The 27,540-nt window shown below is 36.7% G+C and overlaps 1 protein-coding gene across 2 annotated transcripts; it reads right to left on the reverse strand.

Annotated features, from left to right (window-relative positions):
- Nucleotides 1-114: 114 nt before the first annotated feature.
- On the reverse strand, nucleotides 115-27,483 carry SKA3 (spindle and kinetochore associated complex subunit 3). Of its 2 annotated transcripts, XM_072611711.1 has the most exons (9): nucleotides 26,991-27,238; nucleotides 26,068-26,129; nucleotides 25,796-25,961; nucleotides 24,331-24,742; nucleotides 12,489-12,595; nucleotides 8,441-8,625; nucleotides 7,856-8,059; nucleotides 5,543-5,673; nucleotides 115-1,530 (listed from the first exon to the last, which is right to left on the reverse strand). In XM_072611711.1, the coding sequence occupies exons 1-8, from the start codon at nucleotides 27,052-27,054 to the stop codon at nucleotides 5,587-5,589; spliced, it is 1,287 nt and encodes a 428-aa protein (XP_072467812.1). In that variant the 5' UTR covers nucleotides 27,055-27,238; the 3' UTR covers nucleotides 115-1,530; nucleotides 5,543-5,586. The 2 variants fall into 2 exon arrangements, with proteins under 2 accessions (XP_072467812.1, XP_072467813.1); XM_072611712.1 differs by lacking the exons at nucleotides 26,068-26,129; nucleotides 26,991-27,238 and adding an exon at nucleotides 27,278-27,483.
- Nucleotides 27,484-27,540: the final 57 nt, after the last annotated feature.

Raw genomic sequence — 27,540 nt, forward strand, 5'->3', positions numbered from 1 at the left:
AACAAACCCAAACTAGTCTTCAGTTTCTGATTCCCTAACAGCAGCAGAAGAACAAATGTAATTTTATAACTGGCAAGTCATGAATTTTAAGCCCCAAAATAAATTCAAATCACAAATATGCATATATATTTTAATGGGCATTCAGCAGTCCTTTGCACACGGAATTAAAAAAATTGAATTTATCAATACAAAAAAAAGTTTTATCAATACAAAATGTCCAAAGCTATCTGCATCCTGTTCTTCCTTTACCATTACATGTATTTTAGCACTTTAGTTTATTTAATACTGAACTCATTCCAATATTTTAATAGTTAATTTACTTTGTGATAATGAGTAAGCATATTGTGAATATCATGAAGTTCACAAATTAGGAATATTTGAAATGTAATCAAAATGTGAAATAGACCACCACACTGTAAATGACGAATCTGGTCATTTGCTCCTTGGAAATCAGAACTCCACTAAGTAAACCTTTACATTTTTTAAAAATTATGTTAGAGTTGCATAAATCCCAATACACACCAGCACTAATGGTAACAAATCTCATCTTGCTTTAAGTGAAAGGAATGAACTGCGGTGTAAAGCAAAATCTCTTGGGACTACTGGTCTATGATTTCACTTTTATCCTGGTAGAATGTTTTTCATGTTGAAAAAATGGCAACCTACCATGAATGAAAAAATGCCAAATGCCAGCAAGGATTCTGGAATGGCACATCTATATGAGGTACAGGTAACCACAGACTGCTAGAAAAGTCAAGACAACAGCCCAATGAAGACAAAGTCAGCATTCTCCTGACCCATTCCCTTATTATTATCTTGCTTCTTCCCTTTGAATGGATTTACCCCCTCTAAATCCACAAGCCTGACTCTAGATCCACAGTGTACAAATGCACTCAAAGATTTACTCCCATACCTTGCTCATTTTCACCATGATATTGTGCGTATAAGCAAAAAGGAGACTGACTGGTAAAGACTGATTTGCTCCAAATTTTTTCCCTTTTGGTTCAAAAAATATAAGCCACCCTATTTACCTGTAAGAATAAAAGCAGCACACCCCATCAAGAGGTCTACCACCATCAGGAAAACTGGATTTACTCCACATAAATTTTAATAGATAATCAATTATATGTTGACATCTGGTTGATGGCACTATCTTGAATTATTCTATGGCCCTGATGAAAGGAAATGGAATCAATTTCCTATGTCTTTTTTCTTCTGCTGTGCTTCTAGATTTTGATATTACTATAAAGGCCTATGGGAAGGAAAAATCTTTGTCATGGGGTTTGACATTGTCCTCCTTGGTTGCTTCTGCTATCAGCACCTGCTATGTTGTGTGTATGGTTTGAAAGGACTGTCCGCTGTTACTATCCAAGATTTGGCCAACCAATATCTGGTATTACTTGAGGTTGATTCCTCTACTTTTGTTGCAGATTTTTTTAGATAAGGCTCTGTGTTGTCTGTTCTTCTGGGGATTCTAAAGCGTTTTCTCCCCAAGGTCCTGTTTGCTGGCTGTTTATTTGAAACATAAAACTGCAAAAAAGAAATAAAAAGTAAATATAAGAGTTACATTTCTGTGGTGTGGCAAAGAGAACAACTGAGAACCTGCCCAAAGCAAACTAGAATGAGTTCATAAAGAGTTAACTGTTGATCTGTCATTTCAAATGAAAGAATAAAATTTGACTTTTTTTCTCTGTGAAGTACATATAAGCCCATATATGAGAAATGATAAAAAATGGAGTTAGTTTTACACAAAAATGGGAATTTCCCCAATTTGAATAGATTCCTTCTGTCCTCAATTATGGACAATCTGGGATCAAAGAAAGGACATAACAATTACAAGGCCTACCAAACTAAATTTATACAGGATTTCAAAAGGAAGTTTCCCTGGTTTTACTAATGAATTTTCAAACTATGAACTGGGAAATCTGAGTATCTGCAATAAAAACTATTCTTTTAAATTTTCTCTAAAATGAAGATTGTGGGATGAGTTCTCCCAAACCCTGGAATGACTTCATTTATCTCCTGTAGACTAGAGATAACTTTTATGTGGGGCTTAGCCCTGGAACAGAAAGGGTGTTCTGCTGCTCCTTTAGCAAATTGATTAAAATGATTTATCACTAAATATGGTGCCCATTTTCCTAAGATCATAAAAACAATCTGTCGTGCTCAGCCAGGTGAGAAAAGCATCTTCATGTCTCTAAATCTGAGTCTGGATATGAATGTCTCTTCCCCTGTAGCTGCAGGAAATGAAGAACACTGTGGCTACGGAAAGAAAGGGAAAAAATACTGATGTCAGTTCTCTGGCAGGGGTGATCTTTCATATGCTGACTCAAGCTATCCTTGTTGAAAGAACCAGAGGAACCTCTGCTATACCATCTAATCTTGTGGCTCTATTCATGGTAGAAGTCTATCATGGTATAAGTTTAAGAACTTATATCAAGTTCCCTTTACATCCTACACCTAAGTAAATTGCCAAGGTTTTCCATGCATTACACTACAAAGAGGAGGACATTGACCCCAACAGTTCTGATTCACCATGATCACCCTTGCCAATTGATCCTAAGCCAAATGCTGACGGGAAGGGCTGTTTAAGATAGGTTACCCACCATTGGTGAAGAGGACTTGCCACCCTGGAGCAAAGCCAACTACTATGTCTGTGGGAATACACAGAGGATCCTACGCAGATCAGACACACCACTTATTAATTAACAAAATGAAATCCAGACAATGCTTTACCTATATCCCCGACTTCCTTGGCAAGGTTACACAGTATTAACTGAACAGTAATGCAATTAATAGGTTTCATAATGACCCCAAACAAAAAAATGACCTGCTCAGCTGATTCATAATGGATAGTCTTTAGTTAAGCATGAAAGGTGGATCACAAGAGGAATCTCATCTCATGTGTCATTATCCTAGTTTGCTACCTTTCTCAAGCTTCCTACCACCACTTAATTCTTCCCAAAGCAAACAGGTCCATCTAATGGTCCTTGATCCCTACAATGATCATCAGTATAAAACTGATGATGGTTGCTTCCTCAGACTCACTGACCATGAAGAAAGTCCCAAATTCTAGGACAGTCCTTGTGCCCTAAAAGCACAAAATGTGACTAATTTGGCATCAGGACTTTAAGTCTGTCTTTATTAATTACAAGAGTTTTACATTACTATGGAGACATTGGTAGGTTAGCTGTTAACTACAAGGATTATGGTAAACTGTCTATATCATGGGAAACTTTGTTGTTTCTAGGCAAAACAAATGAAAACACCCACTCAGCTTGCTGTAATCAATTACCCTGCTAATGTTACTTGCTTCTAGAAACAGTTCAGGAATTGTGCCTCTGCCTCAATAAATCAGCTTCTCAAATCTATCACTTGTCTTCCAACTCTGTGTTAACTCGATAATCTCTCAAACACCCCCATACATATCTTTGTCTATACAAAGATGATAAAAATATTGACTTTTGTTTAGCTTTTAAGAAGCTTCTTCAAAACACTAAGAATGTTTGAATCTCTTACCCTGTAGCTATAAGAAATAAGGAAATGCCTTATTTAAGCAAGAAATCTTAGGGTACTGAGTCAGTTCTTCAACACTACTCATGTCTTCTCATACTGTGCAATTCCTATTTAGATCCTTCTGAAAATTCTCCACTGAAGGTCCACCCAACATGCTGGAGACTTCCTCTTGAACCTGGCAAGGTACTTGCCAATTAGGAGAGAAAGCTTCATGGCAGAGACATCATTTCACCAAGAGCCCCAAACAAGCTCACTATATCCTCAGCTCAATTCATTCTCTGGCCCATTCCATTTCCTTAGCAACACAGCAATGACTCCACCATGAATACCCTCCTAATTACATTCTCTCAATTGGCCCCTGCCTTCCACTCTCCAGTTGTATTTTGACTTTCTCCTTTTGAAATCAAAGTCCTTGAGAATACAGATAATCTGGTTCCTTGTTTTTTATGCCAAGTGCTTAACATAGTTTATGGCACATAGTAAGCATTTAGTAAATTCTGTCTTTCTACCTATCTCTAGACATTGTGTGGATATCAATGAACCAAGTAGGCTACCCATGAGTTATCAATCTCTCATTTCATGAGCAGCCCAGTTTCTTTCCTGCTTAATGGCACTGACACCCTTTACATTACTTTTTTGTTCAATTCTGCATTAAAGAGGCATCGTGACAAAGTGCATAGAGCACTGGATCTACAATCAGTAAGACTTCCTGAGCATGGGTGATTTATTCTACCTTTTATGAGCCTCAAGCTCCTCATTGGTAAAATAGGCACAATAACAGAATTTAGACCTCACAAAATTACTTTAGGGATCCAATGGGGAGAGTATAAAAGCACTTTATAAATACCAGCCTGTGCCTCTACTGCCCTTTGGTTGGCTGACAACTTTAAGTCTTCTTCAAGGACTGCTATTCTGTTACTCACAACTGTATAAGCACCAACAGTAAAATGCTTATGCTAAAAAAGATGGACTTTTTTGGGGGGATAATCTTAAAGTCATTAAAAGCACTACACAATTTTCCTAAAACAATCTAGTCTATTCTGTTCCTCTTTAGATCTCCTCCCAGCTCATTATCTATCTACACTTCTGTCCAAGATCTATATACTAATGAATCAGCACTATGTGCCATCCATTTATAATCTGGAAAATGGATATTCTTCACCCATTTTTTTTCCCCTTGTTTGGATAGGTAGGATGAACTCTTTTATGATCAACACAATGTCATATGGAAACAGGAACATCTGGAGAACCTCACCATCTATGGAAAATTGATTCTTCCTCCATTTGGCCTATGTGCTTAAAATCATCTGGAACAGTGGCAAACATTGCTGGTAAGCATATATCCTTCCTCTTTTATATTCATAATCAGAGAGTCAGAGGTCTCTTTTGATTTTTCAAGGATTCTTATATGATTTTGACTTGTGAAGTAAAGCAAGTCTTTAAGGTGGCACTTTGCTCCAGCAAAGCAAAATTTTCCTCCTTTTTTTAACAAACAGAAAAAAGAATGGTAACTTGTATTCCCTACACCATTAATTAAATTGTAAAAAAGGTAGTTTTATTTGTAAAGCCTGCCAATTCTCTCCTCCTGTCTTAATTAATTATACCCTTAATATATAAACATAAATGCCTTCAATGTATAAATTATTCCCCTAAAGATTTTGTAGAAATGGGAAAGCAGGCATATGGGTTGAATTATTGATACTTTATCACTTTTTCGGGGAGTAGAAATAAGGTCTATAAGTTCCTTGCAACTATTTGGTTTTCTCTCTTCTTTCTCTCTTCCTTGAGAATCTCTCTCTCAAGTGCCTTAAAAATTATTTTGTCTCCTGCTTGGAACCCCTCTAAACACACTAGATTTGGGGTAGCTGCCCTTCCCATCTTTGTGTTTTTCAGTGCCATTTCATGCAGTGAGCAGAGTAGTTATGACCAATTATCAACTGTAAAGAAAAAAAACAACACAAAAAACTTTTTAGAAAACTTTCCAAACAAGATGGTAACTTCTTTAGAATACAATAAAATTACTTACTCTTTTTAGTAGTTTACTTTGTTGTATCCCTCTTGAATAAGCTTTCATTTAAATTTAGGAAAAAATGCTTTGCTGGATCCTGGTTTAAATGCTACTGGAGTGGCTAATTTTGAATCATACCTTGATAACAGCTAAAATTTGAAAAACAAAATATTTTTGCTATATTATCTGAACAAAATACATTTGGAGGGTGATGAAAAACAATTAAAAAGCATCAACATTCTGTCTTTAGAATATTTTGGGAAAAAACCTAGTGTGTGTTATGTGTCTATGTACACAAAGATGTATATACAAATTCTGTTTGCAGTATATATGCCCTTTAGAAAAATTAACAATAAGGTGAGGAAAGTAAAAATTTTATTTGGGAGCAGGAGGTAAGAACGAGGTAAGACCTGCAACTCTTGGTAGAAAGAAGGATTAGGGATTAAGAATTATCCTGTGTAACTCTAAAAGCCAGAACAGATAGTAGAAAGAAGAAAATTTCAGCTCAGTATAAGAGAAGTAGTTTCTAACCATCAGAGCTACCCTAAAATAGAAGGTGAAGTACTGGGTTCACTATGACGGGAGTCTCCTCTCTATGAAACCTTCCATAACGTCCCTATCTGGAAAGCATTCTCTTCTTCTTCAGAACTTGCATACCAACTTTCTAAGTATTCTATGGACTTACCATGTTTAAATAAATTAGTTATTTGTGTATGCCTTGTATCTTTTATTAGACTATAAGTTCCTACAGGGCAAGGACTGTATCTTACTGTTATGCCTTCAGTGTCTAGTAAAGTAGCACACTTCAGGTATGTAATAAAAGTCTACTGAATTGGCTGAATGTGTAAAATAGAGAGCAAGGGGATTTATATATATATAAAACACATGCCAAGGTTTATGCCTGGATGACTAGAATGGCTATTACTAATAACAGAAATAAGGAAGAACAAATTTTGGAGAAGGTTATGAATCTGGTTTTAGACATCATGAATGTGGGGTAATAATCAGAGATATCCAGCAGGCAGTTGTGGAAATAGAGAGAGAGAACTCAAGGGAGGCCATGGTTGAAGGTTTTCAAGTCACGAGTAGATACGCTTGCCAAGGGACAGTAGAACAAATACAAGAGGGCCAAAAACAGAGTTCTGGAGAATGTCAATATTTAAGGAACAGGAGAAGGAAAAGGAGACAGTTGTATTAGTTAATAAACACTGATCAAGTGCCTACTATTTGCCAGGAATTGTGTTAAACACTGGGGATACAAAGAAAAGCAAACAAATTCCTGTTTTCAAGGAGTTTATAATCTAATGAGGGAAAACAATGTACAAATGGAAGCAGAAAAGAGAGGAGGCCTAGGAAGAAATCTGGGAGTGTCACCAGGTGGGAAATGAAGAAACAACTGACCTGGACACCCTCCTTAAATGGAAATTCTGGGGGGAGGGTCTCCACCCTTCAATTAGAAGGAGGTATTGGGCTCCTGGGACAGAGGTTTGAGTTCCAGGGCTAAAGTGATCTTGGAGAAGTACAAGGATTTAGCTGGATGGGAAATGTTTGGCAGAAAAACTAAGAAAAGTACGATGACACAGAGACCAAAGTATAAGAGTCTACTCAATAGCATGTCATATGCTACAGAGAGGTCAGGGAGAAGACAGAAAAAATGTCATTGGTAATCTCTGAAAGAATAATTTCTGTTTTATTTTTCTTTTCTGAGAAAATAATTCAATAAAGTAGTGGATGCAGAAATTATAAGGATTTTTAAGAAAGCTTAAATTTATATTGTAAGAAAGATCTTAAGATGTGATTGGATAATGAAAAGTCTGAAGAGAGGGAAAGGGAATAACTGATTAAGTAAGGATATAGAAGAAGTAGGAAGTAGTAGTATTAAAAATACTTTCTGGATTGGTTTTAGATGAAGGTGGAGCGTAGTTCTTAACCTGGGGTCTTTGAAATTGTTTTTAAAAAATATTTTGATCACCATATTTTAATATAATTGGTTTCGTTTGTAATCTTATATATTTTATGGATCTGAAAACAAAATTCTGAGAAGAGATCCATAGGGTTCACAAGACTGCCATATAAAGTTCAGAATCATGAGCATAGGAGGAAAGACTTCCTGCTGAAATGGAAGTGAAAAAGAAGGGGTTGATATATAGGAAAAAAAGGTTGCCTACAGAAAATAAGGGTGATAAGAGAATGAAAAATGTGTGGAATAGTCACTATGGAAATGGGATTAAGAATCTACAAAAATTATATCTACATTATATAGTGAATGTTTAAAAGTTTGAACAAAATAGAAATATCAAACATAATGCATGTACTTAAGAAAAAAATAACCTGGAAGATATCATCTGGAATTGCAGTTACTTCTGGAGGCGTGGGTGTTCTTGGCAGGTTTTCACTGACAGAAATCTTGGGAAGAGAGAGTTCTCCATGATATTCAAAGCACTTGGCAGATTGTGAAACCAATGAAGTACCATCTTCTGAATCCATACTGCTTGGCAAAGTACTTGAGTATAATGTTGGTGGAATTATTATCCCCTGTCATTTAGCAAACAGAAATCAATCAACAAGCATTTATTAAGCATCTACTATGTGACAGGTATTGTGCTAGGCACTAGGGATGCAAATACATACATAATTATATGTGTGTACATGTGCATGTATACAAATAGTGTATATGGGTATATTTTTATACAATGCATACAGCAATACATGACTACATAGAAGACAAATATAAAGATAATAAATTCAAATAAATTCCAAATGGTTAAATACAAGGTACTTTAAAACAGGAAGCACAAACAATTCATAATTAATCATTATTAGTAAATATGGCATATGCTTCCTTGCCTCCTTACCAGATTACATAGCAGCACAGAAGATACCTTTCACCTTATTTTTTCTAATTTATAAACTTACCTTAGTTTCTTTTTTTAACCTATCCATTTCAAAGTTTGAATGAAGTAGTATTTCTTTGTAATTAGTGAAAAGATCAAGCTCTTTAGGTTTAGGGAGATTTAAAACTGGATTGCTGTTTCTAGATGGGATTTTCAAGCCAGGAGTGAAGAATACAGGCTCCAAAGGGGAATTGGCATGGTTAGCACCTAGAATAGACATGTACATAATATGGGGAAAAAGTTACAAAGATTTTAACTTTTAGGTTCCAAGCTTTGACACTCTAGCATGATCAATTAGGAAATGCATTTTATTAAACGCTGATTTTTAATTGCTCCCTCCCCCACCATCTTATTTTTGGAAACACTCATAAATGATGAGTTACATCAGGTAATGAAGCTCTTGGACATCCACAGTAAAGACTAAGTAGGTGATTTATGATTAGGGTAGCTAGGATGAATAATTGCTTTATAAATCAGTCAACTGCTTAAATACTTATACATGCCCAGAAATGATGAATATGAAAGAGAAATAAATCTTTTCTTAATAGAGTTCTAAAACTAGAGAGAAAAGACTAGAGTCAAATCAAAGTCTTCTTATACTTCTTTATATCCCCCTACAGCATTTTATACAGAGTAAGTATTCTGGGTAACTCTGCATGAGTTAGTATAGGGCTGACCTTAGATTCAAGAAGGACACAGGTTCAAGTCCTGTCTCCAACACATACCAAGCTGTACAATCAGACAAATGATTTAGTATCTCAGTGCTTCTGGCAACTACCCACCTACCACTATAAACTGAGAGAATCTTTTATCTTTGTGAGCATACAATTTCCACAATGGGATTTCCTTATAATAATGAAACTACAGGCTCAGTCTTGACCCCATCTTACAAAATAAATAAGTAAATAAAATAGGCTCAAGAAATATTTTTAATTGGAGAGCACTAAAAATAATCAAATGTTAACTGGTATACTAATATGATAAGATAAAATCTTCCTACTTACAATACTTAGAAAAGTGCCATAAGTCAAAATGATACATACACTGAATCCAAGAATTATTACAATATGATGGTGTATTCCTAACTAAGGATTTGATGATGAAGTCTCCCAATATAGAGACAAGACTAAGCTCCCTCAGGGTAATAAAATGCTGTGCCTACAGAAATGAACCATGAGAAAATCAGGTGAGTCTCTCTCTGTAGATGGGAAGCAGGTAAAGGGTCAATACATTTAGGGGAAAATAATCCCAGCTTTTTATGTATAACTACAGGATGATGCCCCTCCAGTTATCAGTTAACCTACAAATGGGTGCAGAGAGTTCCCTGCTCCCATCAGAAAAGCCCACAAAAAAGATAGCCATAACTAATTAGGAAGAGAGGGGACTGGAAACTGTTTTCATTTCATTTCATTTTCATTTTGGGTCTTGTCTCATAGGTGGGAAGAATGTTCTGTTAATGTGTCCTGTCTTTATACGAAATGGTCTAAGGCCAGAGCACAGAGATCTCCAAAAGGAAGGTGAATGAGTAAAGATGGAACTAAGTGACAGAGGGTCAAAGGAAAAAAGGGCCTTTTCTTTTTTTTTTTTTTTTTTGATAAAGAAGGTAGGAGATTTCTCTATGTCTATGGCAAGTCCAAGGTAAGGGAGGGACATGTCAGAAACTCACAAATTCGAGTTAAAAAAAAAACTATAGGAGAAAGGTGATTAGTCTAGGGCCTTATGCCCTTCCCCCTAGAGTTGAGGGTTAGGGAAAAACAGATACAAGAAGGCTGATACATTAATCACCTTGTTAACTAACAAGAAAGAATAGCAACAGGGAAAAAAATTTTAGGACAAGACCTGGTAGAAAAGGGTCAGTCAGGAAGGAAAAAGGAAACAAATCAAATAAGATCATGCCGAATACAGATTCATTAAGACTATTGCAAGCTTGCAAAATTTAGCCTTCAACCTTTTTTTTTTTTTAAAATTCCTTTATTTCCTCATACTATATACTTATTTTTAAGCAGTTATTGTGTTTAGACTCTTCCTAAAGAAGGGTGTAGACTATCTCTAAGAGGTAGAGAGGCCACAAAGGTATCAAGAGAGGTATCAAGGTCCACAAAGAATCTTTTTCCTAAGCTGTCCTTATGGGCACACAGTTTGAGAAACCTAGAAGGTGAAAGAACTATGAACAAAACAAACAAACCAATACGGATTAGGAAACAGTGATAAAAAAAAAAAGGTTAAATCACCTGACCAGAATCACGTGGCTATTTACTTCCTAGTAAGTAACTTACTATCTGAAGGCTTAAAATCTAGAACTTCTTGACTCTAAGTCCAGTGTTCTATACACTATGACAGATTGCCTTTCAAAAATAATATGCATCTAGAAGAACAAAAGGTCCAGAATATCAAGGGGACTAATGAAAAGAAATGACAGGGAAGGTGGCTTAGTGCTACCAGATCTCAAATTGTATTATAAAGCTGCAATCATCAAAACCACTTGGTACTGGCTAAGAAACAAAGAGGTAGACCAGTGGAATAGGTTAGGTACTCACGACACAGTAGGCAATGAATATAGCACTCCACTGTTTGATAAACCCAAGGACCCCAGCTTCGGGGATAAGAACTTACTGTCTGACAAAAAATTACTGGGAAACCCGAATAACAGTGTGGCGGAAACTAGGCATAGACCAACGCTTGACACCGTACACAAGAATAAAGTCCAAATGGGTACACGATCTAGGTATAAAGATTGATACTATGGGCAAATTGGTAGAGCAAGGAATAGTGTATTTATCAGATTTATGGAGAAGGGAAGAACTTTTGACTAAAGAAGAGACAGAAAGCATTATGAAATGCAAGATGGATAATTTTGATTACATTAAACTGAAAAGTTTTTGCATAACCAAACCCAATGCAACCAAGATTCAGAAGGATGCAAAAAACTGGGAAAGAATTTTTGCAGCTAGTGTCTGTGATAAAGGCCTCATTTCTAAAATATACAGAGAACTGAGTCAAACATACAAACATACAAGTCATTCCCCAACTGATAAATGGTCAAAGGATATGAACAGGCAGTTTTCAGAGGAAGAAATTAAAGCTATCTATAGTCATATCAAAAAATGCTCTAAATCACTATTGATTAGAGAGATGCAAATCAAAACAACTCTGAGGTACCACATCACACCTATTGGATTGGCTAACATGACAGAACAGGAAGATGATAAATGTTGGAGAGGATGTAGGAGAGTTGGAACACTAATTCATTGTTGGTGGAGTTGTGAGCTGATCCAACCATTCTGGACAGCAATTTGGAACTGTGCTCAAAGGGCTACAAAAATGAACATATCCTTTGACCCAGCAATATCACTTCTAGGACTGTATCTCAAAGAGATCATAAAAATGGGAAAGGGTCCCACATGTACAAAAATATTTTTAGCAGCACTCTTTGTGGTGGCCAAAAACTGGAAATTAAGGAGATGTCCATCAATTGGGGAATAGCTGAATAAATTATCGTATGTGAATGTAATGGAATACTATTGTGCTATAAGAAATGATGAACAGGAAGACTTCAGAGAGTCCTGGAAAGACTTATATGATCTGATGCTGAGTGAAAGAAGCAGAACCAGGATAACTTTGTACACAGCAACAACCACAGTGCGTGAGGACTTTTTCTGGTAGACTTAGAACTTCATTGCAATGCAAGGACTTAAAAAAATCCCCAATGGTCTTTTAAGGCAAAATGCCTTCCACACCCAGAGAAAGAACTATGGAATTCAATCGCAGAATGTAATAGATCATTTTCTTTTGTATTACGTTTTGGTTTGTTATATGATTTCTTCCATTTGTTTTAATTCTTCTACACAGCATGACTATGGTGAAAATGTACTTAATAAGAATGTATGTGTAGAACCATATAAAATTGTATGCCATCTTGTGGAGGGAGGGAGAAGGTAGGAGGGAAGGAGGGGGAAAAAAGTCTAAGTTATATGGTAGTGATTGTAGAACAATGAAAATAAATAAAATTAAAAAAAAAATAATTTGCAAAAATAATAGATGGGAAGAATTTGATCCAAGTCTGTACTTACAATTTTCTTTCAACTGCTCAAGTACGGAATCAGGAGGGATTAGGATGTTATTGTTGTCTTCTAATTTTGCTTTTATGTTTATTTCATGAGTACTATTCTTAGATGAACTAAAAGAGGGGAAAAAAGTTTGTCATTTTTTAGTAATCAAATTTAACCATAATGTCTATTATAGAAATCTTACATATTGCCTATAAAGTAAGTTATTTTCCATTGTCTTTTTACATTAATACGTTTTATCTCTCCCTCCCGAGCTAGTTTAACAGATTAAAAAAGGAAAAAAAATACATTCATTGTGTCTAACAATGCAATATTCTACAACCCATAGTTCTTGACCCCATCAAGGAAAGGAGGTGCATTTTCACAACCTGTCTCTGGAGCCTTGATTGTTCATTATTACTACGCAACTTTAATTTTATTATTCTTTTAATATTGTAGTCATTGTGTTATTTCTCCTAGGTTCACTTCCTTTACTCTGCATCAGTTTAGAAATGTTTTCCAGTTTCTCTGAATCTTTCACATTTGTATTTTCTTACAGGGTTGTAATATCACATTAGTATCATGTAACAATTAAAAAAAACTAATTCCCCTATTCTGTGTCCAGGTGTTTCCTACCATAATGTCACAATATCTAACTTGGCATAAAAGGGACCTTTTCTGTCTCTGACTTGCTTAAGTTATATGCTCTGAATATCAGTGTGAACACTAAGTCAAAGGGTATAGATTTTTTCAAACATCCTTCTAAATTACTTTCAGAATAGCTGCACTGATTTAGATCAAGCAAGCAGTCTATTAATAGGTCTGGTCTTACTGCAACCCTTTTCTAAACTATTCCCATAGTTTATTATTTTTAATATTTTGTTGGGCGTGTAGGGTGAAATTCAAGAGTTATTTTGAGTTTCTCTGGTTGTTTAAAGCAATCTGGATTGCAATTCTTTTTTAAAATAGTATTCCCACTCCCAATTATATGTAAAACAATTTTTAACACTGGAATTTTTGTTTTGAGTTCCAAATTTTATCCTTCCCTTCTTCCATCCTTGAGAAGGTAAACAATCTGATACAGGTTATACATGTGTAATCATGTAAAACACATTTCCATGTTAGTCATTTTGTGGAAGAAAACTTGAACCAAAAAAATAAAGAAGGAAAATGAAAATTCATATTCTTCAGGTCTATATTCAAACGTCACCAATTCTTTATCTCAAAGTGGACAGCATTTTTCATCATGAGTCTTCTTGGATTATCTTGGATCACTGAATTGCTGAGAAAAGCTAAGTCATTCAGTTGTTCACTGTACAATATTGCTATTACTGTGCACAATGCTCTCTTGGCTTTGCTCACTTCACATTCTATCAGTTCACATAAATCTTTCTAAATTTTTCTGAAATTATCCTGCCCATCATTTCTTATAGCACAGTAATATTCTATCACAATGTGATACCACAACTTGTTCAGCCATTCCCCAGTTAATGGACATCCCCTCCCTTTCCAATTCTTGGCCACCATGAAAAGAGCCACTATAAATATTTTTGTACAAATAGGTCCTTTTCCTCCTTTCGTGATCTCCTTGGGATACAGACCTAGTAGGATATTTCTGGATCAAAGGGTATACACAGTATTATAGCTTTTGGGCATGAATCTAAATTGCTCTCCAAAATGGTTAGATCAGTTCACAACTCCACTAACAGTAGTTTGTAATTCTTTTGAGAATTATTTGTTGTGGACCATGTAACTCTTAGGGAATGGCATCTGGTCATATACATAATTATGTTCATTTCTTATAAATCAGAACCTTTTAAGATATATTTAATAGAAAGGTTTTTTTTCTTCAATTGAGATCTTATCTTCATATCCTAGTAGAACTGATTGTGTAAAATGTCATTTTTCCAGTGTCATCAAATCAAAACTATTTGATCTTCCATTAATACTTTCCCCATCCATTTCTGTAAAAAAAAAAAAACTCAAACCCTTCATCTATCCTTTCATTTTTTTTTTTGTTACCTTTCATAATAAGACCAAGTATCCCAAGTAATACACTGTGGGGGTGGGGAGGGTTTAAGATGCTGGTCTGAACTAAAACTGTTTTCAGCTTTTCTCAGAAGTTTTTCCTTAAGTAGTTAATGTTCTCAGGTTTCATTAAAGACTGGCTTATTAAGCAAGAATCAGAAACAAACTCATAAAAATCTATTATGCTAACCAATTTTCTATTATTATTTTGCTTATTTCTTTTCAATGCTACTCCAATTATTGTAATTCAATCTTTATTTCTTTCAAGTGCTTTGCAATGGTATTTATGTCTTGAGCGTGTCTTGGTAGACTGACTCCAAGGTATTCTGAATGGAATTACTCTTTATTATTTCTTCTAAATATCGTTATTACTTCATAGAAATATTGATTTATATATTCTTTTTTCTATCCTCCCAGTTTTATTGACACTATTGTCTCAATTACTTTACTGATTCTTTGGGGACTTCAAAATAAACAATCATGTCATCTGCAAAAAGCGATATTGGTCTCCTCTTTATCAATTTTATGCCTTTAATTTCTTTTTTGTCTTAGTGCTATCACTAACATTACTAGAATTAAGTCAATTAATAGTAGGAAAAGAGAGCATCCTTGTTTAATCTCTGTATTTCCTATGAAAGTTTTGAGTATATTGCTATTGCAAATAATTTGGCTCTAGATGTAAATTTATAATCTAAAAATGGCCCTTTTATATATCCATTTTGGGAGGAGGGACTGCAGGATAAATGTTGTGCTTTGCCAATGGTTCCCCCCAAATCCATTGATGTAGCTATATAGTAACTTTTAATAAAATATAATTATGCTAATTTTCTCCCCAATATAAAATCTTGTGTCCTTGGTACAGATAGAATTTTATCAGTGAATAATTTTTTGGATAGACTGCTCAAATTGTTTATCATCTATGTTTTATATTGTTAATATGAATATATCACCCATTCCCTTTTCCTCTCTACCATATCTGTTCTTTATTCTGCTTGGAAGGCTCTTTAGTTTCTCCCTATTTTCCTAGTTTTCATTATCATTCCTGTTCTGATCTTTTTCTACTCAAGTCTTAACCTTATAGTTTTTAGTCATTTTAATGTTTTCTCTACTGCCCTAGAATTCTTTATCTTGATAACTCTTAACTGATTCTTCTGCAACTACTTCTGAGACACTGAATACTGTACAATTAAGGACATACTATTAAGGACAGTAAGTGGGGCGGGACAGGGAGAGACAGCAAGTAAGTGGAGCAGGGCAGGGAGAGATAGCATGTAAGGAAGGGATGATGACTGAATCTACAAATTTATTCTACCTAACTCAAATAGACGTATGCAGCTGCATGTTAATCATCTTATTCAACTCTTGGTGATTTCCTATCACATTTTCTACAACAATCTTTTCAATTTCTCTTTTGTAACACCACGCCCCCCAAATTATACCCTTTCTTATGATACTGAGAAAACTGGGGCCACAGGGAAGATTCTGGGAAGATGGAGGAGTGGATCAGAAAATTCCAAGCTCTCAAGATTTTCCTCCACAAACGAGAAAAAACAACACCTCAGGGCAGACATACAGCGCTAAAAATACATAATGAGAAGGGGCAGAACAGGGGTCCAATAGGAGATTTGAAGAAAAATTCCTGAATGAAGTTTGTTCCCTGTGCAGAGTAAGCACCACACAGGCTGGGGAACACTTAACCAGCAAGCAAGCTCTGGTTAGCGGGGTTGGGAGGCTGCCTTAGCTCCAGCCACAGGAACTTCTACCCTAGGGACAGTGAGGGGAGTTGGGCTTCTGAACCAGGGAAAAATCAAGGGAATCTCCACTGACTAGGAATGCCAGACCCAGCTGTACTGTGCAGAGATGCTGTACGGCCAGAAGAAACAAGAACACACCAACTGTTGAGTGCAGAAGCAGTGGAGCGAGGACTTCACTGTTAGCACTTACAGGAAGTTAGAGGTCTTGGTTTGGGATCAAAGTCAGAAAGAACTGAAGAAGTACCAGAGGCAGCATCCCCTATGATCTAGGACTAGAGGTGATTATACAAAAATTAAGCTATTATACACACACAAAAAATGCACAGGCAAAGGACAAAGAATCCAACCACAGAGAGCTTCTATGGGAATAGAGAAGACTGGAGTTTTGCTTCAGAGGAGGATAGTGAAGCAAAGAAACCCTCTTCTACCCCAAAGAGTAATGTCAAATGGTCACCTGCCCAAAAAAAAATTCACAGAAGAACTTTAAAAAGACTTTCAAAATCAAATGAGAGATATTGAAGAAAAACCTTAAAAAAAAAAAAAACAATTCAAGAAAAACAAGGAGATTATGAAAATACAGTCAATCAATTAGAAAAGGAGATTAGAATCTTAAGGAAGAAAACAACTCCTTGAAAATCAGAATTGAGCAAAGGGAAGCCAGTGAAGTCATAAGATACCATGAAATAATAAAACAAAATATAAAGAATGTAAAAATAGAAAAGAATGCAGAACATCTCAATAAGAAAAACAAGTGATCTAGAGAAGAGATCAAGAAGAGAAAACATAAGAATAATTGGACTACCTGAAAGCTATGATCGAAAGAAGAATCTTGATATAATAATACAAGAAATAATCAAAGAAAATTGTCCTGAAACATTAGAATAAGAGGGGAAAGTAGAAATAGGAAAAATCCACTGATCACTACCAGGAAGAGATTCTATGAGGAAAACCCACAGGAATAATAGTCAAATTCCGAAACCCCTAGCTGCAGGATTACAAGCAACAAGAAAAAAGCAATTTACATATGGTGGTGCCACAATTAGAATTACACAAGACCTAGAAATGGTAACACTAAAAGACTGTAAGTCTTGGAACACCATATATCAAAAAGCAAAAGAACTGGGCTTCCGACCGAAAATCTGCAAAGTTAATCATTACCCTGAATGAAAAAAAGATGGATATTTAATGAATGTCAGAATTCCAGGACTTTGTTAAAAAAACAAACAAACCTGAACTGAAGATCTGACATATAAGAGTCAAGAGAAATATAAAGTACACACCAAAGACTAATTACAAGGGACTCAATAAGGACAGACTGCTTTACTTTTTACGTATGTAAAATGTAAAACATATGTCTAAGATGTTTGCGGTAGATGAGTAGCTCATAAGAAAGCCTGGGGTAGACTTGAGCATGATATGACTTCAAAAAATAAAACCATTCAGAACAGCTAAAAAGAGTAATTATTTTATATAAATGAAGTGCAAGAGGAAGAACTGGCACAGAGGAATTAGACGGGGGAGGAAGGCTACTTTCCTGGAAACCTACTTTCATCAGGAATGTTCAAGAGGGAACAATACATATCTATCTAGAAGAGTATAAGTCTTCTAAATTCAGAAAGAAATAAAACACTAAGTGGACAGTGAGGAGGGAGAGAATAAGGGAGGGTTTTTTAGAGGGGAGGGGAAGGGAATAGGTCAAAGGGACAATAAAAAGGATGTCTAGATTTATGGGAATGGGAGGATAAGGGAGGGATCCTTGGAGAGGGGGTAGGTTAAGTAATAGGAGGGCAACGCAGCAGGTAGAAGTAGAGGAATCAGAAAGGAGAGGAAATAAGAGATACAAACAAACAAAAACAAAGGTTAGAAGTAGAATTTGTTAGAGAAAGTGTATGTTTATATATGTATACATGTATGTATATATCTATATATAAATATTTCCACATATAATTGTAGCCTGGGTCGAGTGTGGTGGTGGAACAGAATGGGGAAAAAAGAACAAAATAAAAAGTATACAGCAGAGGACAGACAAAAACCTACAAGGAAGCAAAGAAAAAAAGGACAGCTTTTAACACAACGTCCAGTATTTAATATATAAAGTCTTTCTTGAAATGGAAATTTATTGCTATGTATTTTTAATCCTCTCATGTTCCATTGTGCCCAGCACATCTTTAAGTTGTAACATTTAAGTCTATAATGTTTCTTTTCTTGTTGTGTAATTAAGTTTTAGTTCTTCAAGTTTAAAATAAAAAAAAGAAAACTGAGGGCACTTGACATCAAGCTTCTACTTTCTACACCTCTCATATTCTTCCCTTCCAAAAAGTGGCTCTCCTCTTTGCCAAATCCAAATCATTTACTTGTGTCTTCAAACCCATCTCTTATTTGACCTTGTTTTACCAGTTAACTCCTCTCATCTCTCTTCAATCGTCTCCTTTCCTTTTCCCTAAATGTCTAAGTATATTATGTGGAGTCTTTTTCTTACCTCTCTGACTCCTGAGGCCAAGGACTGTTTATGCCTTTTGTTTGAGCCCCAATTTATGGAACAAAAGAACTTAATAAATGCTTGCCAACTCTCTCTCCTTTGCTGGCATCTTATTCTGGTGCCATTCTTTAAACGTGAGCATCCAACTTAAGGTTCTTGTCTTTGGCCCTCCTTTTCCTCTCTTCCCCACCTTGGTTTTCTCATTTACTCTGATGGTTTCAATCACCATCTCTATGTGAATAGCACCCATGTCTATACCTCTACGCCTGCCTTCCTTTTGGAGCTTAAGTCCTATTGTCAACTACTTACCAGATATCTTCTTCTGGGATGTTTCCTAGGACTTTAAATGCAGAGAACAAAACTAAATTTATCCCCCCTTTCCCCCAACAAAGATTGTCTACTTATGTTTTGGGGACTACAATTTCCCAGTAACCCAGGATTGTCAACTCTGTCTCATCTTTGCCTCTTCCTACTCATCACCCAAATGCCAAATCTTATAAATTCTATCTCCATACTATCTCTTGCATCCATCCCCTCCTTTCTACTCCTAGTGCTAGCACCCTAGTTCAGGGTATCATCTATTCTTGCCTAAATTATTATAAAACTTTCCTGCTTTTGGTATCTCTTTTCTAATTCATACTTCAAAAAGTTGTCAATGATTTTCCCAAGGAATGGCCTTACTATGTCAGTCCCTCTACTCTAATGAGAAACTTTCAGTAATTCCTGACTACCTTTAGAATAAAATTCAAGCCTGGTATCCATAGTCCACTACAACCTGACAACAAGTCACTTTTCCAGCTTAATTCCCCATCACTCCCCTTTATGATCTTTATATTTCAGCCATACTGCACTACTGTTTCTTAAATTTGACACCTCCTGCCTATACACATTTGTACAGATCAATCTACATGCCTAGAGCACCTTTTTTCTCTCCCTTTATTCTTAAAAGTAGAGATCTTATCTTCCTTGAGGTAGCTTAAGAGGCTAACTCTACCTCCTCTTTGCAGTTTTTCCTGTTCTCATTCCAGCTCAAAATGTTTTATCCACCCTCAAATCTTCCTAGTTCTTTTATGTCTACCATTCATTTGCCTATCAATATTCTTTCTTTCTAATCTCAATTATATAAATAGCCATTTCAGATTCTATACTGTCCTCCTCTGCTATTTATAGGTTTCTTTTCCTGTTGCCACTATCTCTTGCCAAACCTTAGCCCTGAATTATTCTCACAATTTTTCTCTGTGTTCTTACATGCTGTACAGCTCTCAAGTCACGCAACTGTGCTGTCTGGCTATATTATAAATTCATATCTAAATCCAACTGGGTATTCAGTGCAGCAGGGCCATCTTTTATTCTTCACTAACTGATGTCTTATTCTTACTCTCTGGATAAGCTATTCCAAACCTTGTCTTCCCTCTTCAAGTATCCTGCACTTCTCCCAAATCCCTTTTCATTCTCAGCCAAGGACTTCACCTACTATTTTTCTAACAAAATTGAGAAGTAAACTCTTTTTCCCATCTCAAAACCTCTTCAAATCATCCCCCACTCTGGCAATGAGGTGATCCAGTCTTAGTTATCAAATCTGTTTGATGTTTTCTCAGTTCTCTTCCTTCTCCACCTGATACATTTGACACTTGCTGACTACCCTTTCTTCTTGAATACTCTTCTCTCTGTGCTTTCATGACAATATTCTCTCCTGATTCTCCTCCTGCCTGACTGTTCCTTCTTGGTCTCCTTTGCTCGTCCATTATCCATATCACACCTCCTAAATTCTGTTGTTGATCCAGTCCTCTTCTCCCTCTCCCATTTTGTCTTTGAATAACCTCATTTGCTCTCATGTCCCATCTCTATGCAAGTGACTCCTAGATCTACATATCGAGCCCCAATGTCTCCCTGCACTACAGCCCTCTTGCCAGCTGCACACATCAAAAAGTCAGTATTTCTAGAATCAACTTGTTGTCACCTCCCACTCCCATTGAAATCATCAATGTTCTATGGGTCTCCCAGGTTCATGCTGACATTAACTCAATCCTCATTCCACAGATCCAATCAGTGGTCAAATCTTGCTACTTCTACTTCTATAACAATTCTCATATCTGGCTCCTTCTCTCTACTCACAGCTACTGAATTAGTTCAGGTCCTTATCATGTCTTGTCTAGGTTATTACAACCTAATTGGTCTCCCTGCTTCAAGACTTTCTCCACTTCAATCCAAACTTACACATCACTGATTTTCTGTAAGTATAGATCTGCTCATGTCACTTCTCTGCTCAAATTCTACTGAACAGCCAAACTGGTCTCCTCCTCCGTTCCTCACAAACAACACTTCATCTCTTGTTTCTAAGCTTTTCCATTAGCTGTCCGCCAGACCTGGAATGCACCCTTCCTCCTTCAAGACAGAGCTCAAGCACCATACTCCGTTATGAAACCTCTGATTCCTTCTCAATTTGTATTCCCAATATTGAGGCCCTTAAGATAGCTAGGTGGTAAATGAGCATAGAGCTGGACCTGAAATTAGGAAGACTAGAGTTCACATGTGGCCTCAGATACCAGTTATGTGACAGCAGGCAAGCACCCAACCTGTTTGCCTCAGCGTCCTCCATTGTAAAATAGGGATAACAGCACCTACCTCCTCCTGTAAGGATCAAGTGAAATATTTGTAAAAAAACCCAAAACTTAGCAAAGTGTCTGGCATATAGTAAGCACTATGTAAAAGCTAGCTATCATTATTACCTAGCATTTCCATAGTAGGTACTTAATAAATGTTTGCTGATTAATTGATACTACTTACTGATGGAGTTGTATGTTAATGTTAAAGATACCAAGATCATCAAAAGAAAAAATTTAATGTAACTAATGTTTATTTAAACATGTATGTATACAAGAGGTACTTTGATCTACATATGGAGTAATTTCTTTTACACACTTTGACCAAAGATCAGAACAATCTTAATTCTGACAGGTTATGTTGTTTACTCACTGATAAAACAGATATTAAAAAACAGACTGATTAGCAGCACAAATTCATTAGTAAACAACCTAAGAGTGTTCTTCTACTGACAGGTATTAAGAACCACCTCTGCATATGAAAAGCATGTCAAGTAAAAATTTTGATTGCAGAGACCTTGAAATTTATTGCTGAAAATAGTATTCTTGGAATGATCTGTTTTAAAGACTAGACATAGCAATTTAAGTTTAACCTTCTAGTCCATTCTCCAAACACCATGGATAACTAAAACTGACTATATTTACAATTAATATACATATACAATGTAAATGGGGAAAGACCGTGCATTAATAATAATTCATCTTCATATAGTAATAAAATGCTTTATGTATTTGATCTTCATAATTATCCTGTAAGGGAAATACTACAGGAATTACTCTCATTTTATATAGATTGGGAAATGAGGCAGAGAAAAAAAGTGTCAACTTGGAGTCTGGGCTGTCACCTAATAGCTTTATGACCACAGGAAACTTTTTCACCTTTTAAGCTTTAAGCACCTTACTAAAATAGGAGCGGTAATTCAATTTAAACATTTATTTGAGCACTGGTGTTAGGAAATGGATGAAATACAAAGTTTAAATGAGTCTTTACCCCCATTAAACTTAACCAAACTATCTGGTATAAAATAGAATAAGTGCCCAAAGGAGGTACAGATAAAATTCTGTGAGATCTGAAGGGGAGTGGAATTCCTGATATCATTTCTGATGAAAGACTCAAGAAAGACTGCCTGGAACAGGTAGCATTTGAGTTCTTAATTTAAAGAATAAGGAGGAATTCAATAGGTGGGGCCTCAGGGCAGATGGCTGTGGAGGTAAACACTAATGAGATGTGGCTAATGAATAGATAGGGGAAATGTGAGAAAGGGAAGAGTTGAGGATTACTACTGGTTAGCAGATCTGAATAACTGAAAGACAGCTGTGCCCTCAACAAATATAGGGAAGTTTGGAGGGGAGATGGGTTTTGGGGGAACACAACTAGTTCTACTTCAGACACGTTGAGATGCCTGGCAGACAACTGTCTACATGGAATTGGAATTCAGGAAAGAGACTGGGATAGATATTTAGTAGTCATCTGCATAAAGATGACTTAAACCCATGGGCTCTGATTAGCTCACCAAGAGGGTAAGAAAGAGAAAGTCAAGGACAGACACTTGGAAGGTGCTCACAGTGGGTGGGAGGACAGTGTCAAGTAATCAAATTCTGAACATCAGAAATTATGAGAAAGCAGAAGAATGATAACATATGTGATAGAAAACAAAGACACATGAAGAGCTATTATGAGGAAAAAAATAAGTTCAATTGTAGCTATCTTGAGTTTAAAGTGTCAACTAAATAGACATTGCAGCTGTAAAGTCTTAACTCTTCCTTTACTGCAAATGGAAAACAATCAACTTTCCTCATCCTATCCTTTTCCTTCTTCATTCTATTTCTTTCTCCACTATAGCTCCTGGAGCATTTAGAACTAGATGGGACCTTAATGATGACTTACTCCAACCTCTTCATTTTACAGGTCCAGAAAGGTTAAGTGATTTAGCTGAGAAGCCCCTAGCAAGTAGAGTTCAGATTCAACTTCAGGTCTTTACTCAAAATCCACTGCATTTTCTACTAGGCCATGCAGCTTTTTTCAGTTAAGTCCTACCACAGAATATCTTTCCTGAAGCTACCTTTCCATTCTTTCAATCTGATACTTAGCAACTTCTTAAAAGAATGGTCTTTTATTGCCTAAAATAGAAGCTAAAATGTTACAAACTGTAATTTATAATTCAGAAGTTTTTAGTTGAATCAGTTAGCAGTATCAGTTTGATTCCTAGAAATGACCCAATTCCATTTATGTCATGCAACAGGTCTTATACAAGGGCAACCATGTTACAGGGATAAAACCCTAGACTTGTTATGAAGTAAATTATTTTCTATTAAACTGAGTGTCATTGAGACTTGTCTCTCGTTTGCCTGCCTGACCACTGTGTTTGATTTAGCTCTGAGCTGTTCTCCCTTCCAAAGAAGATTTAAGGGCTACCTCTTGACATTTTGAAGGACTTAGTGGAACTACACAGAGCATAAAGTATGAAGAATTACATGTTTTCTTTCTGACTAAAAAACAAGACCTTAAGAGTGAAACAACACTGGCAGACTAATGCTAATCAAACAACCTGAGATTTGATTTATGAATATTTCTTATTATTACAATTCCCTTTCCTCCTTTACAAAAGCAGGGTGTCTATGAAAACAGAAAGTTTTACAAGCAGAGGTGGATGGTGGTTATGGTTACATAACCCCAAATGATTCCCCAAATCTTGTATGGGTAATCTAGAAGGACTTCCGAGATTGTGAAATCTAGAAAACTAATACAGCTAATGAAACCCTTTTTTCATATGCCAAGTGAGGTTCTTATAAGATGAGTAAATCCTTTTGGAAGGACATTAAAACAGTAAAAATAAAATTAAAATCTCAACTTCTGAAAGAAAAAAAACCCCCTCCCATTTCCCCTACTAGACAATTACATTAAATAAAAACATAAAGACCTCAGATAACTGAATTACATCAGAAAGCATGCAGTGTAAAAGTAACTAGCAACCTAGAATGACTTTCTCAACAGATCTTACCTTTTATTTTTCTGGGCATTTTTAAGCACCATTGTGTAATCATTATTTAGACACATAGTATGTTCTGAAATACCGAAGTGTTCCAACTTAGGAGTTACCATTGCATATTCATCCATCTTTAAGTTGCATTTTGGAGTTCTCAACACTTTAGGAGAGGATTGTTTAGGTGTATGCATAGTTACTTGCTCTTGCTTGGGAATATTTGTTGCTGGTGGATGAATATTCCAATTTCTGGAAAACATATACTTTTCTAGTCCAAAATCTGAAAGCTGTGGACAACGCATAGGGCTCTGAGAAACATGGTTATTTTGATCCAAACCACTAGATATATCTTCCTTCTCTGCCTCTGACTTGGGAGAGTTTTTGCATTTAGTCTCCTCCTGTTTAACATCTCCAACATCCTCCTTTATCACTGAAAAATACATTTACAATCAAAGAGATACAACAATTGTCAAACATTAATATATAAAATCTTACATGCCCAAAATAAAAAGATTCTAATTAGAATTGCTTTAGTCTAACTCCTGCTGGTTTCAACCACAGCTTTCCTACATTTCACTTAAAAAATGTATTCCTGCAGAAATGATAGATGAAAAGAAACAGCTACAGAGTTTGAGTTACGCTTCCTTATTTTCTGTGACTGAACACATTATTATTTGCTACGTTCTCTTACATACTATTTTAACACTTTGATCTACTTATTGATTTACCACATAAACAATAAGGGGCAATGTGATATAACATATAGGGATCTAGACTTGGAGTAAGGGAGACCTGGGTACCAGTACTTATTTGGACAAATACTAGTTGTGTGAGTCAGTCATCTTCAAGACTTTAAATAATGAGTTCCTCATCTTGCATTGGTGGATGGAATTTTCTACACAGATAAAATCATAGCTCCAGATTCAAATAAATATAATATGAATATATTTGTGTTTATACTTTAAAATATCTTGCATTACACAAGTTATTTATCCTTATGATCAAATAAAAGGGAAATTATTACATACATTGAGAAAAGTGGAGCACAGAGGAGACAAGTAACACGTTTAATTACTAACAGCAAGGCATGTTTAGGTCAAAATACAAACTGACTTCAGGTCAAATTACTATTTCCTATTTGAGTTTTCAAAAGGGCTCAATATACTTTCACACCTATTATTTTGTTTTGTCCCTATAGTATCCTGCTGTTATAGGGACTAACTTAATGATCTATTTTAATGGCTCTAGGTAACTAAGACCAGAAATAAAATGCCTAAACTCGTAAAGTGGGATTAGAAGGCTTCTTTCTTGAGTTTTTTCCATTTTACCTTACTGTCTTCCATGCCACTTAGACTGTGAAGCTTTCTTTATCTGCAACAGGAGGTGGTAAAATGAGATAATCTCTTCAGTCCCTTCCAACTCTTAACACTCTATAACTCTATGATACTAAAATAACTCATTATGAAGTAAAAATTATTCAAACCTGGATCTTCCACAGCATTTGGCTTGTATCCATATTTCTGGAATAAGTCTCTTATTTTTGTGATATCCATTTTATTCCTTTCCATCAGCAATTTGGTGTTCTTTATAAAACTGTTGCTTTCTTGCCTTTCTGAATGACTTTTATCCAGAAGACTATTAATATCATCCTTTTAAAGGGAAAATATATAGGACCAATTTTTGGTGAGATGCCATTAGAATAACTGGAGTTACAAAACACTGAAACAAGATAAATTAACATCATCCAGGTGATACCTTTAGAGTCTTCACTTCCAAATGCAAGCCATGTAAAATTCTCATTGGAGAATCTTCAAAGTCTTTGATATAAATGGTGAGGAAGGAAAAATATCCAATGAAGTCAGAAGGAATAGAAGCCATAAGACACAATATCCTTCTATGCTTACAAATATTTGTAAACATTTTCTTCACTTTCTTTTAAAAACAGAAGCTGCCCCATCCCCACCCTCTCCCTACTCCCAATGAATCATCAAAATTATTCATTTAAAGATGGAAGAGATTCTATAACTTCATTTAATCCAATTCTCTCATTTTATAAAGGAGGAATCTGAAACCATGAGGGGTCAAGTGACTTGCTCAAAGTCACATAAATAAACAATATACAAAGTCAAGATTTGAATCCAGTTCCTCTGGTTCCAAATCCAGGGCTCTTTCCACTGCACCAGGGTGTGAAAAGACCTCTAGTGTCCAAGTCGGAAGGTCTGTGTCTCCCCCTCTGCGACACTCTCCAACCCACTAACTTCTCTGGATGAGTAACATTCATCTCAGTAAAATGAGGCGAGCTGGATTTAATGACCTAAAAGCTCTTTGTGAAAGGGCCCCTTCCTGACTCTCTCCTACCTGACCCCCGCCCCCATGGGAGACTTGCTTTCTTGCGGATACTCTCACAGCACACTTCATCTCCCGACTCCATGCCCTTGTCTTGGCTGTCTCCCATTCCCGGAATGCCTTCCCTCCTCCCTTCTGCTGCCTGGCTTCAAAACTCAGGTCAGATCCTACTTCCTTTTAAGAGGCGCTTTCCTCTGCCCCTCCCCTTCGGAAATCAGTCAGCATCTACTTATTCAGAGCCTGCACGGTGCCAAGCAGGCCCCCGCCCGGGAGGAGCTCACGGTCCAGTGGGGAAGGACATGCCAATGACGTCTCGTAAACAAGCTACCTACAAATTAAACAGGGAAGGCACTCCAAGGGCCTCCCCTCGTATGGGCACAGGGATTTGCCCACCATCTCCCCATCAGACTGGGCTGCTCGAGGGGGAGGGCTCTTGTTTAGGCCCAGCCCTTGGCACACGGTGGGCACCTGGCATATACAACATGGCTGCTGACCGACTGGCGGACCTGTGCGGTTCCCGCCACACAGACCTCAGGGAAAAGACAAGGCGCGGGAGCGCACGCAGTCTCGGGCGGGCGTCGGAGGAGCCCCAAACGCGCCCTGCCCCCTCGTCCCTCACCCTCCTCGTCCGCGTTCAGCGCCCGCTGCAGCTGGGCCGTCTCCCTCTCCAGGGTCACGGCCAAGTCACGCAGCTTCCCGTAGAACTTTCCGACGGGATCCATCGGCGAGGTCGGGAGGCTCGGAGCGGGAAGCAGGAATGTCGAGGCCCGCCACACGGTTCCTCCAGGACGCTCCGAGCGCCGCGGCGGGTTTGAATCCCTGCACGCCCCTAACGGTATTGGTTCGGAGAGACAGCCTCTTCCCGTTCCTCCCCTCGCGAGA

This window comes from Notamacropus eugenii, chromosome 5, assembly GCF_028372415.1.
Source record: "Notamacropus eugenii isolate mMacEug1 chromosome 5, mMacEug1.pri_v2, whole genome shotgun sequence".
Classification (NCBI taxonomy): Eukaryota; Metazoa; Chordata; class Mammalia; order Diprotodontia; family Macropodidae; genus Notamacropus; species Notamacropus eugenii.

Bases quoted from the DNA above. Each gene is read 5' to 3' on its own strand.
- SKA3 (XM_072611711.1), bottom strand. From the start codon at position 27,054: ATGGTGGGCAAATCCCTGTGCCCATACGAGGGGAGGCCCTTGGAGTGC. The intron at 12,596-24,330 runs GTAAGATCTGTT...CCCCTCTTTTAG, and splicing joins AATGCCCAGAAAAATAAAAG to TTCATCTAAGAATAGTACTC. The intron at 8,626-12,488 runs GTAAGTACAGAC...TGTCTATTCTAG, and splicing joins TGAGCAGTTGAAAGAAAATT to GTGCTAACCATGCCAATTCC.